Source organism: Natator depressus, chromosome 22 (assembly GCF_965152275.1).
Source record: "Natator depressus isolate rNatDep1 chromosome 22, rNatDep2.hap1, whole genome shotgun sequence".
NCBI lineage: Eukaryota > Metazoa > Chordata > Testudines > Cheloniidae > Natator > Natator depressus.
The window spans coordinates 18104474-18117449 of NC_134255.1; the positions used below are offsets into that span (position 1 = coordinate 18104474).

General features: G+C 46.7%; 1 protein-coding gene and 1 long non-coding RNA gene across 2 annotated transcripts in view; one reads left to right on the forward strand and one right to left on the reverse strand.

The window, feature by feature from the left end:
* DSCAML1 (DS cell adhesion molecule like 1) overlaps window positions 1-12976 on the reverse strand; it is a 325499-nt gene that overhangs the window by 1832 nt on the left and 310691 nt on the right. Inside the window, exons 30-32 of the mRNA XM_074936884.1 lie at window positions 12460-12612; window positions 10156-10350; window positions 961-1272 (exon numbers count right to left, since the gene is read on the reverse strand). Coding sequence (XP_074792985.1) covers window positions 961-1272; window positions 10156-10350; window positions 12460-12612 — 660 coding nt within the window. The remainder of the gene's footprint in view (window positions 1-960; window positions 1273-10155; window positions 10351-12459; window positions 12613-12976) is intronic.
* On the forward strand, window positions 6414-10231 carry LOC141976085 (uncharacterized). The gene is made up of 3 exons (XR_012636068.1): window positions 6414-6700; window positions 9583-9681; window positions 10079-10231. It is a non-coding gene; the product is annotated as an uncharacterized LOC141976085 (long non-coding RNA).

Sequence of the window (12976 nt, forward strand, 5' to 3'; positions counted from 1 at the left end):
TCCATCCACTAACAATTAATAAGACTTTGTAGGCTATCCATCGGGATAAACCTCTGGTGGTGAGATTCACCTGTGTCCCCACTCAGCCAAACCAAATCATTTGCTCTTCTAGGGTCCAATTCTACAAATATTTACGGATGGGGGAGTAATATCTGCAGAGTCCCCTTGAGCTCACAGAAGGTGGGGGATTGTGGGTGGCAGCGTTTGCGGGACTGAGCCCTTAACCTTGCCGCATCACTGGACTGCTCTTTAGAATTTCAGGAGTGAGGACCGAAAGCAGCACCCAATGCATAACACCACAAACAGTAAATTACCAGGGATCATCTGTGTATAATAATCCTTATAACAGACATGTAAGGCTAGTAGGGAGAAAGGAAAGTGGGCTTAGTAAGCATTGATCACAGTGTGAACCTGAAGGCTCTAAGTTAGCTGCTGGAAGGGATTATGTAGGTGTGCGCAACCTAGAGGACAGCAACAGGATCAGTGGCCCTTGACTCCTCTCGAGAGCAGACGCTCTGTCTAGTTGTCATCCATGCTTCAGTTTGTCCTTAGAAGGGCCGAGAGCGTAGTGGGGTAAAACTGATATGACACATTCTGTGGTAAGTAATTGCTTCCCTCTCTGAGCTCATGAGCCCTTAAAGACTGGGAAATAGGGATCAAACTCTTGTGTAAAATAAGCCTTGTTTTTTGTTGTAGCTATCCAAAGAATTGTGGAACCAAAATGGAGGAGACAGCAGCAGCAAATTTAGGTGAGCGCTCACATTGCAGATGTGGCCAGACACAGCAGGGCTGCTTGAAAACGAATCCCGAGGAAGGCCGTGTGCGCGCTCTACGGGATGACAGTGCCATGTTGAGCACTAGCGCTCAGGGGCTGGGACCTCAGTGGCTGGAATAGCCATGCTGCAGCCTTGCTCCTGCATGGGTGACGGGGGCGCTCTTAGCCATCGGAAGGATACTTACTCTTGTTAGCTCTGTGTGGGATGGGCACCGCCACGTTCTTGCCTCTGTCGCTGTCCTGCGGCTTGGGCGGGGAGGCAGTGAACCTGCAGATGCCTGGCTCGGATGGGGTGCTCATGGAGGTCATGCTGTCTGCGTTCTCATTGGTCCCTGTGGTCATTTGGTCGGAAGAGCTATCTGAGATGAAGCACTCTGTGATCTCGAACTTGGCATGCTGCAATTGCTCCTCGAGCTTGGCGTGCTCATAGGCCCGTGCCAGCTCCTCGTAGGTGGATGAGGCGCTCTCCGTAGACACCATGCTGTTCCGCCCTTTGTCTGAAAACAAGGTAGGCAATCAGATCCGGGATGGGGAGGCACTGGTGTAGAATGCCGAGGGTACAGCTGTTTAAAGTGGGCTGATTTTGACTAAATTTTCCTTTGAAACAACCATATTAAAATGAAGCAGTCAGCATTTTTTTTCCAGACTTTATATTTTAATATAAAAACCCACACCACACATTAAAATATTTGTGTAGGGTTTGTATGTATCCTTATTGGTGCATATGTTTTGTGTTAAAAACAAGTGTGTCAATTTGTGTATGTATGTTTGTTTCAAACTATGTGTTGTGTATTTATGTAACCAAACAAGAGACACGCATCTTTCTGCGTATTGTATACCAAAACAAAACGTCAAAGTTTGATGTGGTGTTCTCCATTAGCAAGCTTTTCCCTTGTGAGGGGCAAAGTCACTTAGTGGATGGGAATGTGTCTGTCAGTCACACTACCCACTGGTGCATGCCCCAGCCACTAAGGATACTGAGGCTGCGGAGCAGGGTGGATACAAATCTAATCTATGATTAAAAAAAAACAGAATTGTTTGTTTGATAAAATGCTTTTTGAGGAAAAAAACCTATCTAAAGAAAGGAAATTTTAGTTGAGTTAAGATACATTATAGCTCAAAGATAGATAGAGATCTATCTCATCATGGAATAGGGATTATAAATTCTAATTCTATAGTATAAGAATATATATTCATGTAATGTTTAAGAAAAGTTTTGTAGATCATAGATGAGGGACCCAATCTTATGGGGTTCCAGGGGCTTCCATATGGATTATTTAGGTTAATCTTTCTAATCTAATCTACCTGTGATGTTGTTGACAATCTGTAACTGTGTCGATCACTGTTATATATTTGCAGCAAATATTGTCTAAAGGTTGTTGTGTAAGGGGTCTAGGTTATGCTGTGTGTATCTATCAATCAATCATTTTTGTAGTTGATTATGAATATTGGCTCTATACTGTCTGTATTTCAACCTTATGCTATGCTTCTGGGTGATACCCCAGACAAGTCGGTGTCAGCTCTGCCTAGCCTGCTGGATGGCCCCTTAAGGACCATCAGCTGTACAACTGACCCATTGAGAGAAGGCAGATAGATATGCCTTGTGACTTGGCAAAGTATGCAGGGCCTTGCCCATGTGACTCCAAACTTGATTGTGCTGTAATTTTCCACAGTAAGAACAAAGAGGCGTTCTTACACCTGGAAAAGACTATAAAAGGCCGATGCCTCATCTCCATCTTGTCTTCAATCCTGCTTCTGACTGCTGGAGGGACTTCTTTGCTACAAAGGGAAGCTCTACACAAAGGATGGATGACCCATCCCAGCTATGGATGGACTCCAGAGACTTGATTTGAACTTGCAGTTTATTCTATCAAAGCTACAAGCCTGAACCAGGAACTTTGCCATTACTGTATGTAATTGATTCCATTTAACCAGTTGTAGCTCTCATCAATATCTTTTCCCTTTTCTAAATAGATCTTTAGATTCTAAAGGATCGGCAACAGTGTGGTTTGTGGGTGAGATCCGATTTGTATATTGACCCGGGTCTGGGGCTTGGTCCTTTGGGATTGAGAGAACCTCTTTTCTTTTACTGGGGGTCTTAGTTTTCATAACCATCTGTCCCCATAATGAGCGGCACTGATGGCGATGCTGGGAAACTGGAGCGTCGAAGGAAATTGCTTGTGTGACTTTGGTTTTACCACACTGGCTACCCACAAGTCTTGTCTGGTTGGTTGGTTTGGTTTGCCTTAGAGGTGGCAAAACCCCAGCCTTTGGCTCTAACTGACTTGCTTGAAGCAATTTGTTCTGAATTGGCACTCTCAGTTGGGTCCTGCCAGAACCAGCATCGGTACACTATGCAACGGGGCTCTGTCTAGAAGATACCATCAGGGATGCTTAGTTTCGCAGTTCTCAAACTGTAGATTTGTGTCTCCAGAGACGATAACATGCTTGTGCACAAAGAAAGAGAGGGGAGAAAAAAATGACAGACCTCAACTCTATTGTCCCTCTGCAAATTGGTGTACACAGAGTCAATCCCTAACCTCTCTCAGAAAGTTCAATGAACAGCAGATTGTTGAGGGTGGAATAGATCTGGACAAAGAGAAGGGAGGGATGGGCAGCAGAAGCAACAGTTACACTATTTGGGCAGCATAGTCTGGAAGTGTGGAGGTCTTTCTGAGTGTAGTCTTCATTGATTTGAGATCTACTGTACCATCCTCTCATGAGAAGGGAAAACCTGCAATGCCGGGAGGCTGTAAAAGAGATCCAGTTTGGGGTTATTGTAATGAAGTCCCTCTACCTGTGGACAAGACAGGCGTGTATGCGAAATGCAAGGCCTGCTTGCCTCACTGAAACAACATCACGAGAAGAGGGCCTCATCCTCCCTGATTGAACTAACCTCATTATCCCTAGCCTGATTCTTGCTTGAATAGTTATACCTGCCTCTGGAAATTTCCACTACACGCATCTGACGAAGTGGGTATTGACCCATGGAAGCTTATGCTCCAATGAGTCTGTTTGTTAGTCTATAAGGTGCCACCAGACTCTTTGCCGTTCTCATGAGAAGTGTTTCTTTTGAGGCAGAAGCTGTGTTGAAGATGATGAAAGGAACATGCAGGATCTTCAGGTTGGTAAACTTTTCTATTTCATATTTCTTTTGTAAGGACTGCCTGTCTTTCTTCTGGACTCTTCCTGAATTCTTGTGTTTGAGCAAACAATAGAGTTATGCTAAAGGTGAAATTGTAAAAGGAAGATCTGTGTGTTTCAGTGGTTTGTTACCTAAAATGATTGATAGTACCAGAAAGTGTCAGTGAATGCAATGAGTAACACTAAATGATTATGATGATAATTGATAAAGAACTGCATTGACTTATGTTGGTGAGGAGAATCTGTTAACATACAGGATTCTGAAGCCTATCCACCTTCAAGATCACCATCATTTTCTAGAGTGTCCGAGTTGTCTGCCAATGATTGATAGTGGTTCAGCCATATCAGATATGTCACATAGCCACAGTATATCCTGTGTAGCAAAAGGAAAGGATTTTCAATGGTCCAGAAGCCACCGTAGATAAGTTTGTGAGAAGACCCTGCAGATCACAAAAAGAGGTAGGTAAGTGATGAAACGAATTGTCTGGTTTGGTTATGCCACAGACTCTCCTTTCTGTAGCATTGAGAACTCACACTTCATTAACATGGTTCAGTCAGTAAGAAAGACTGGGATATGGTCTGTGGAAAAGAGCAGATGTTGCAGGCAAATTGCTGGATACAGTGTCTGAAAGAGAAAGTGATCGGTGTGCAAAAGGTCTAGAGGGTGAAATTGATTTTTAGTTATAAGCTGGGGATGCATCAATTAGAAGTAATGGAGGAGGAGAAGGACCTTGGAGTATTGGTCGACCACAGGATGAGTATGAGCCGCCAACGTGATATGGCCGTGAAAAAAGCTAATGTGGTCTTAGGATGCATCAGGTGAGGTATTTTGAGTAGAGATCAGGAGGTGTTTGTTAGTACCGTTATATGAGGCACTGGTGAGACCTCACCTGGAATACTGTGTGCAGTTCTGGTCTCCCATGTTTAAGAAGGATGAATTCAACCTGGAACAGGTACAGAGAAGGGCTACCAGGATGATCCGAGGAATGGAAAACCTGTCTTACGAAAGGAGAGTCAAGGAGCTTGGTTTGTTTAGCCTAACGAAAAGAAGGTTGAGGGGAGACAGGATTGCTCTCTATAAATACATCAGAGGGATAAATCCTGGAGAGGGAGAGGAATTATTTAAGCTCTGTACCAACGTGGACACAAGAACAAATGGATATAGACTGGCCATCGGGAAGTTTTGACTTGAAAGTAGACGAAGGTTTGTAACCCTCAGAGGAGTGAAGTTTTGGAATAGCCTTCCAAGGGAAGCAGTGGGGGCAAAAGATCTATCTGGCTTTAAGATTAAGCTCGATAAGTTTATGGAGGAGATGGTATGATGGGATAACATGGTTTTGGTAATTAAATATTCATGGTAAATAGGCCCAATGGCCTGTGATGGGATGTTGGTTAGATGGGGTGGGATCTGAGTTACCCAGGAACCAATTTTCTGTAGTGTCTGGCTGGTGAATCTTGCCCACATGCTCTGGGTTTAGCCGATCGCCATATTTGGGGTCGGGAAGGAATTTTCCTCCCGGGCAGATTGGAAGAGGCCCTGGAGGTTTTTTGCCTTCCTCTGTAGCATGGGGCACGGGTCACTTGCTGGAGCATTCTCTGCTCCTTGAAGTCTTTAAACCATGATTTGACAACTTCAATAGCTCAGACACAGGTGAGAGGTTTTTTTTGTAGGAGTGGGTGGGTGAGAATCTGTGGCCTGTGTTGTGCAGGAGGTCGGACTAGATGATCATAATGGCCCCTTCTGACCTAACTATCTATGAATCTATGATGGGTGGAGCAATGGCCACAATGATCCTATTGTATTTGCTTGTGTGACAATGGAAGTGGGGAATGTCTGTCTTCCTTACAGAGGCATCGGGAAATGCACACAAAGCAGAATACTTCCAAGTAGCAGCAATGAAAGCTGTCTCACAGTGTGCAAAAAGGTCAGATGTCTAGTATGCAGCTTGGTCACAGATGCTGCTGCAACTGTATCTGAGATTGGAAGAGAGTCCCAAGCTAACAACATGTGGTTGCAGTGCTTGGTTGATGCACTTCCTAGCCAAAGACTTGAGTGTTGTATTGCGAGCGAGGGGGGCGGGGGGGGGTCTCCAGGTGAAGGAGGAGTGATGATGATGATGTGACCCTTGGGGAAAGTGTGTATCTGTGTGTGGGGTGCCTGCAGTGTGGCTGACAGGCGCTGTGCTAGGCAAGGCTGCGAGCACTAAGCCTGTTAGCACCCACCAACCCCTGCTCAGGGGGTGGGGCCAGCAGGACTCTAAGAAGCCGGCCCCTAAGCGACCAGAGGAGCGTGCGAACAGGGATGGCTAACAGGGGAGTTTCGCAAGGGAGTTTAGCGGGGAGGGTGAAGGGGCATGCTTGGCTGGGGCAGTGCTGTGTTCAGCTTGGGCCTGACTGAGTGAGTGCAGGGCAAGGCTTTGAGCCAGGACACCTGCTGCAAACAGCAGGCAGGCCCACAGACTCTTTCATCTCCCAAAAGGAAGGTGAGCAATCAATCAGTCAGCTGCTGTGCCACAAAGGGCATATCACCCGACTGGAAGAGAACATTCAAGGACTGGAGAACCCAGTACCAACCCTGCATTGCCAAAGACAACATGAAGATTCCCTGGACAGACAGACAGACAGACATCAGGATACACTCCAGCAGGCACAACCTTCTGAAGAGGTAGAGCAGGCTGCCTAGCAGGGACAGAACAACGGTGAGGACAATTGGCAGCACGTGACTTCCAGAAGCAGCCAGACCAACAGCAAAGCATCTCTGCACCAGCACTGCAGATACAGGTGAGCACCCAGTTTCAAGTTCTCTCCCCAGGTCCTGATGCTGAGAGTCAACTAGATGAGACAGCTGAGGGAAGGGAGCAGAAGGAGACTCCACCAATTGGAAGGGATGGGGGTTTCACAACCACCACACCCAAGAGGAGGCAGCAGGTGGAGATGGTCAGGGACTCCCTCCTAAGGGAGACTGAGTCATCTATCTATCTGCCATCCCATCCAGGAAAGCCAAGAACTGTGCTTTTGAGACAGTCATCTTATCTCATCTCCCACAGTCTTCTGGCCAGCAGGTTAGACGTATGGGCTGGAGGAATGGACTATAAGATGCATAGAAAGCCAGCTAGATCCTCAGGCTCAACAGGGAGTGATCAATGGCTCCATGTCTAGTTGACAGAGTGCCCCAAGGGTTGGTCCAGTGGCCAGCTTTGTTCAACATCTTCAGCAATGATCTAGAGGGTTGCACCCTCAGCAAGTTTGCAGGTGATGCTAAACTGGGAGGCATGGCAGATACACTGGAGGGTGCCGATAGGATACAGAGGGACCTAGACAAATTGGAGGAGTGGACCAAAAAGACATCTGATGACATTCAACAAGGACAAGTGCAGAGTCTGGCACTGCTACACACTAGGCAGCAGTTCTGCAGAAAAGGACCTAGGGGTGACAGTGGACGAGAAGCTGGATATGAGTCAACAGGGTGCCCTTGTTGCCAAGAAGGCCAATGGCATTTTGGGATGTATAAGTAGGGGCACTGCCAGCAGATCAAGGGAGACGATCGGTCCCCTCTATTCGACATTGGTGAAGCCTCACCTGGAGTCCTGTGTCCAGGTTTCAGCCCCACACTACAAGAAGGATGTGGAAAAATTGGAAAGAGTCCAGCGGAGGGCAACAAAAATGATTCGGGGACTGGAACGCATGACTTATGAGGAGAGGCTGAGGGAATCAGAGACTACCAGGATTGGAAGGGACCTCAGGAGGTCATCTAGTCCAACCCCCTGCTCAAAGCAGGACCCAATCCCCAACCAACTAAATCATCCCAGCCAGGGCTTTGTCAAGCCTGACCTTAACAACTTCTAAGGAAGGAGATTCCACCACCTCCCTAGGTAACGCATTCCAGTGTTTCGCCACCCTCCTAGTGAAAAAGTTTTCCTGCTATCCAACCTAAACCTCCCCCACTGCAACTTGAGACCATTACTCCTTGTCCTGTCCTCTGCTACCACTGACAATAGTCTAGAACCATCCTCTTTCTTTGGAACCCTCTTTTGGGTAGTTGAAAGCAGCTATCAAATCCCCCCTCATTCTTCTCTTCTGCAGACTGAACAATCCCAGTTCCCTCAGCCTCTCCTCATCAGTCATGCGTTCCAGTCCCCGAATCATTTTTGTTGCCCTTCGCTGGACTCTCTCTCCAATTTGGCCACATCCTTCTTGTAGTGTGGGGCCCAAAACCAGACACAGGACTCTAGATGAGGAGGCCTCACCAAAAGGGAACTGCAGTTGTTTGTTTAGTCTGCGGAAGAGAAGAATGAGGGGGGATTTAATAGCTGCTTGCAACTACCCAAAAGGGGGTGGATCTAGACTGTTCTCCGTGGTAGCAGACAACAGAATGAGGAGTAATGGTCTCAAGTTGCAGTGGCAGAGGTTTAAGGCACATAGCAGGAACTACTCTTTCACTAGAAATTTAGTGGTGGAATCTCCTTCCTTAGAGGTTTTTAAGGCCTGGCTGGGATGATTTAGTTGGGGGTTGGACTAGATGCCCTGCCAAGGTCCCTTCCAGCCCTGATAGTTTACAATTCTCAATGGCAAAATACTTCCGTAACAACCCCTTAGCTTGGTTCCTCCCACTCCCCCACAAGATGTGCAATGGAACTCACTCAGTAGTGGACTGTTTGTTTGGAGCGCTGGCCTAATCACATGACAGTTTGTGAGCAAAATCCTGACTGACTGACAAACATAGATGATGGCACCCTCCCAGCCAAAAGCTCTCAACAGTGGGCACCAGAGAAATGTGGCACACACTGAGTGCCCTGGAGCTATTTCTGTAGCTTTGAACAAAATGCAGGGAAATTAAATAAATAAGTAAATACCTGTTTTAATTTGGAAGGAACTGAGTGAGATCTTAAAAAGAGAAATATGAAATGACAGAGTTAAATTTCAAGCATTAAAACACCAAATGGGACAAGCACGATCTCCAGCTCCTTTTCTTGCTAATAGTTTCAATACTCAGTACCACAGTCAAACCCAAACTGCTGCGGAGAAGGAGTTGGCTATGACATGGACATCCAGCAATCAGCCCTCCAATAATGCCAACTATAATAAACTTCAGAGCTAAGCGTGAACCATTCAAACAATAGGTTTGCTGCTGAGGTTTTACAGAAAGTCCCACCAGTGAACTGGTGGAAGTCACATAAGCACTTGGATTCAGAGACTGTGGAAGGAAGTGATCATCTCACTTAACAGCAGTAGCTTCTTCTGCCAGTGTAGAAAGAATAGTTTCTTCCTTTCGACCAATCCGTTCCAAACTGAGAAATCGTTTGGGACCCGAAAAAGCAGGAAAGCTGGTTTTTCTTTGTCAGATTATGAACACACAGGAAAATGAAGGTGAAGACGACCAAGTTAGTTAGCTGCAGAAGCCAATATCTTACATTTCTCATGTTGACCTGCCTGACAGTCGATTTAAAAATCTGGACTGTGTGTTTGTTTAACTAACCTCAAATAGTTAGTTAATTTTCAGGCTTTCTTTCTTTCATGTCATTTAACTATATGCTTGTTTTGCTACATTATGATATGGTTGGTTGGTTGCTGTCAAACAAATCCACAATACATATCGTTGTTTTCGTTAAATAAATAAAAAAATTTAAATGTCTGATGTTGCTGATGTTCTCCTCCTCATACAGCATGGCAAGAAAACCCTCCAAATATTAATGATTAACCGATTGAACGGGAGATAGATCTTTCTGAAGTCATTCGGACGTGAACTGCTTCAATTACCTTTGGTAAATGAAATAACCAATCAATCATTCATTTTCTGAGATAGCTAGCTGTAAAACTCATCTGAACAGTTTTCAAAATAAATCACTTTACAGTGTGTATCTTCTAAAAATGAAACCTACATTGATCTCTGAAGAACATGGATTGAGGTTAGAACAAGAATGCACTTTTATGTAGAAATCCATGATTACATCGAGTCTTCCTGACTAGGGATTTAAATCAAATCCACCCCACTGCAGAGTATGCTCTGCCTGGACTCTGAAGAAAATGGCAGGGGGCTTTCTGGGGATACCCTGGGCTGTTTCCTGCTGGAGACACAGTAGAGGGTGGCTGAGGCAGAAGCTGCTCCCAGGAGTGAGTAAGCGGGTAGCTGAGCCTCTGGTTTTTCTCTTACTCCCCTAGGTGTGCCAGCTGCCTGGCCTTTCCCTTGGGCAGTGATGATCCCTACCACCACCGCATTCCCCATCCTGCTGACTCACCCGTGTCCTGAGATAAACTGGCGCTGTAGCTGTCACTCTCTGTGACCGTAATTCCATGCTGGGATCCCACAGTCCTCCAGTCAGATGTAAGAGTACGTGCAGGAGTAGATGCCTGGCATTTGGTGAGAGTCCATTGGCTGGAGTACCTGTTCCGGGTGCTGTGTGCGGATTTCACGCTCTTCCGGGAAACTGGGTCTGAAGCACAAAAGTTACACAACACGGTCAGGTTTGTTCTCTGACAAAGATGTGCTCTCATGAGGCAAACACACACAGAGCCTTCCTGGGACCCACCACTCGACAGCTGGGCATGTGTGTCTACAGCTAGACACAGGCAAACGCAGATGTCTGTCTGTGTATATTGCTAGACATCTGTCCACTGACAGACGCTTGTGCCTGTCGTTTACCAGCCCTGACCCATATGGGGCACTAGGGGGTAACGAACTCATCAGCTAGAAAAAGTTGATGGCTGGCACATATGTAGTGGTCGTCACCAGCGTGGATGTTTACACGTTCTCATCGGGCATCCAATCTATCTGAAAAAATCAGAAAAAGAGCCATAGCTGGTGGAAAATTGGCAGAAAGCTTCCAAAGGCAATTGATAATGCAACCAAGTACTCAAACTAGTACTTTGGAAAACAAACACTTTGCTCCAGGTGATATGAGATGCGCTTTTTTGTCTTCCATTAGAGCAAGAGTCTGTAGTCGCCTGGATCACATGGTACAAACATCAAAATATTTGTCATTATTTGTAGAATGGACTGATTTGAGAAACTCTCGTCTGTTGTTACAAAGTTATACAGATATTTAGAGTCCCTGCCTCCTCATTATAAAGCATACATTGTCGGGGTTATCTGCTCAGCTGGAGACAGAAGAAGAAGATAATTACAGTGGTACCATGTATGCTTTAGCCTTACTTATCACTAATCCATGTACACTATTTGCATAACGGTCATAACTCTTAGCAGAAGGTCTTGTGTGCATAACAAAATATAACCATGTACTCTTATGTAATCCCTACATGTAACTAACTATGAGCTACTGAATGTCTAACGTAACACCCCTTTGAGCTAGATGGAGTGCCAGTAATTTGCAAATAGTTGAAACATTTTCACGGCCCCATAGAATCTGTCTGATGTTTGCTCAAGGCGCTCGTCCCTGTCTCAGTCACATGCAGCATTTGTTGTACAGGTGCTCTCGCAGCCACGCTGCACAACGGGGAGGGTGGCTTCTGGAGCAGGTGACAGCACCAGGCTTATAAATGACAGGGTGCAGTTAGGTTACCGACACACACCCCAGCTGGTATTTCACACTTGTTCTTGGGATGGGAAGAAATCACTTTTCTTTGGCGGGAAAATGAGCCATATTCACGTAGAACATATCACCGTGGCCTCCCCTGACGTGACCCACCCAAAGCTCCAACGCTCAGTAATCCAAGCAGTATTAGATTTTCACTTTCGTTCTATGCAGCTGTGCTTCCTCTATGCAGAGGAAGACAACAACTGCCACCAGCCACCTGGGAGGGACACGGGCTGCAGTAGCATTTTTGTTTGGAGCGCTTTGCACATTTTCTTTTAAAGTTCACAGACCGTGTGTCATGTATGCTAGTAGGCAGCTGTGGGTCCCATGCATGGTGCAAGTTTGGGGTGATGGCAAAGGGGCTCCTGAGGTACAACTCACTTCCTCTCCTGCCATCTGACTGGTTTACAATTAAAGTGCTCTAAAATGCAAACAAACAAAACACAGCCCGTTTGGCTTAGGATGCCTGATGAAGACACAGAACAGAGTCTGGGGTACAATTTGAGGGTATAGAGTCTCCCTATTATTCCGACAATAAGGCAACCTACCTCGGGAACCTCAGCACCGCTTTAGCTGGAGCTTGAACTGAGAATGAGTGCTCAGTATGGGGCCCTATGCACAGAACTCTGGGGTGCAATGATGAGCACACAAAGCCACACAGAGACTGAGGTGCCCAAGTCCCACTTTTAGGCACCATTGCGATGCCCCAAACCTGTAGGTGCCTAAACTCACGTGGCACCTAAGTTTGTGCTCAAATAGTTCTCTAGGTGACTGTGAGCACATCGATTGCTGCCCCTCTCTCTCATGCCTGAGCCCCAGCAGGATTCTCAAAGCCAGGGCACCTAGGCATGGCCCTGGTAGGCATGCTCAGAAGCGGCCTAACTCCACCCAAGTTGGTTACACCACTCAGCTTGATGGCTGGGGCACTCAGCCAGCAAACAGCCTGCGTCAGTTGCCTCTCTCTGCCTCTTGAGGAAAGGGATCTGCCACACAGCCTCGAGTACTTACTGGTACCGGGTCGAATGTCAGACATGTCGATCAAGGGTCCGGTGTTCTGTATCAGAGCTGGATGATGCAAGGATACCCCAGTGCAGAAGCTCTGGGGATTCACAGCTTGGCTGAACTCAGTGTCTGTCACTGGTATTGTAGCTTTATCATCCCCTGCAAGGAGAAGAGTTTGGGGACTGAGCTCAGACAGCTCCACCGAAGCATCTGTTGCAAGTCACCAGCATCACCAGCCCATGCTGCCCTGACCCACTTGACAGTAGCTCCTTGCCTGACCGATCTCTGGCTTCGCTGCTTGGGGGATCTCCCTCACTCTCCTCCACCCGTGTCAGGCTCAATACACGCAAAAAAGCTGGGGCTTCACACAGCTCCTCCTGTGTGGTACGGGTGCAGCACGCAGGGCCAGGGAAGTGGCACTTCTTCCTTCCCGGGCATGAAAGTGGGGCAGGGCACAGGGGACTCTCAGCTTCCAACCCAGTTCCCCCCAGAACTGGAATGTGAGAATGATCCCAAGTGATAT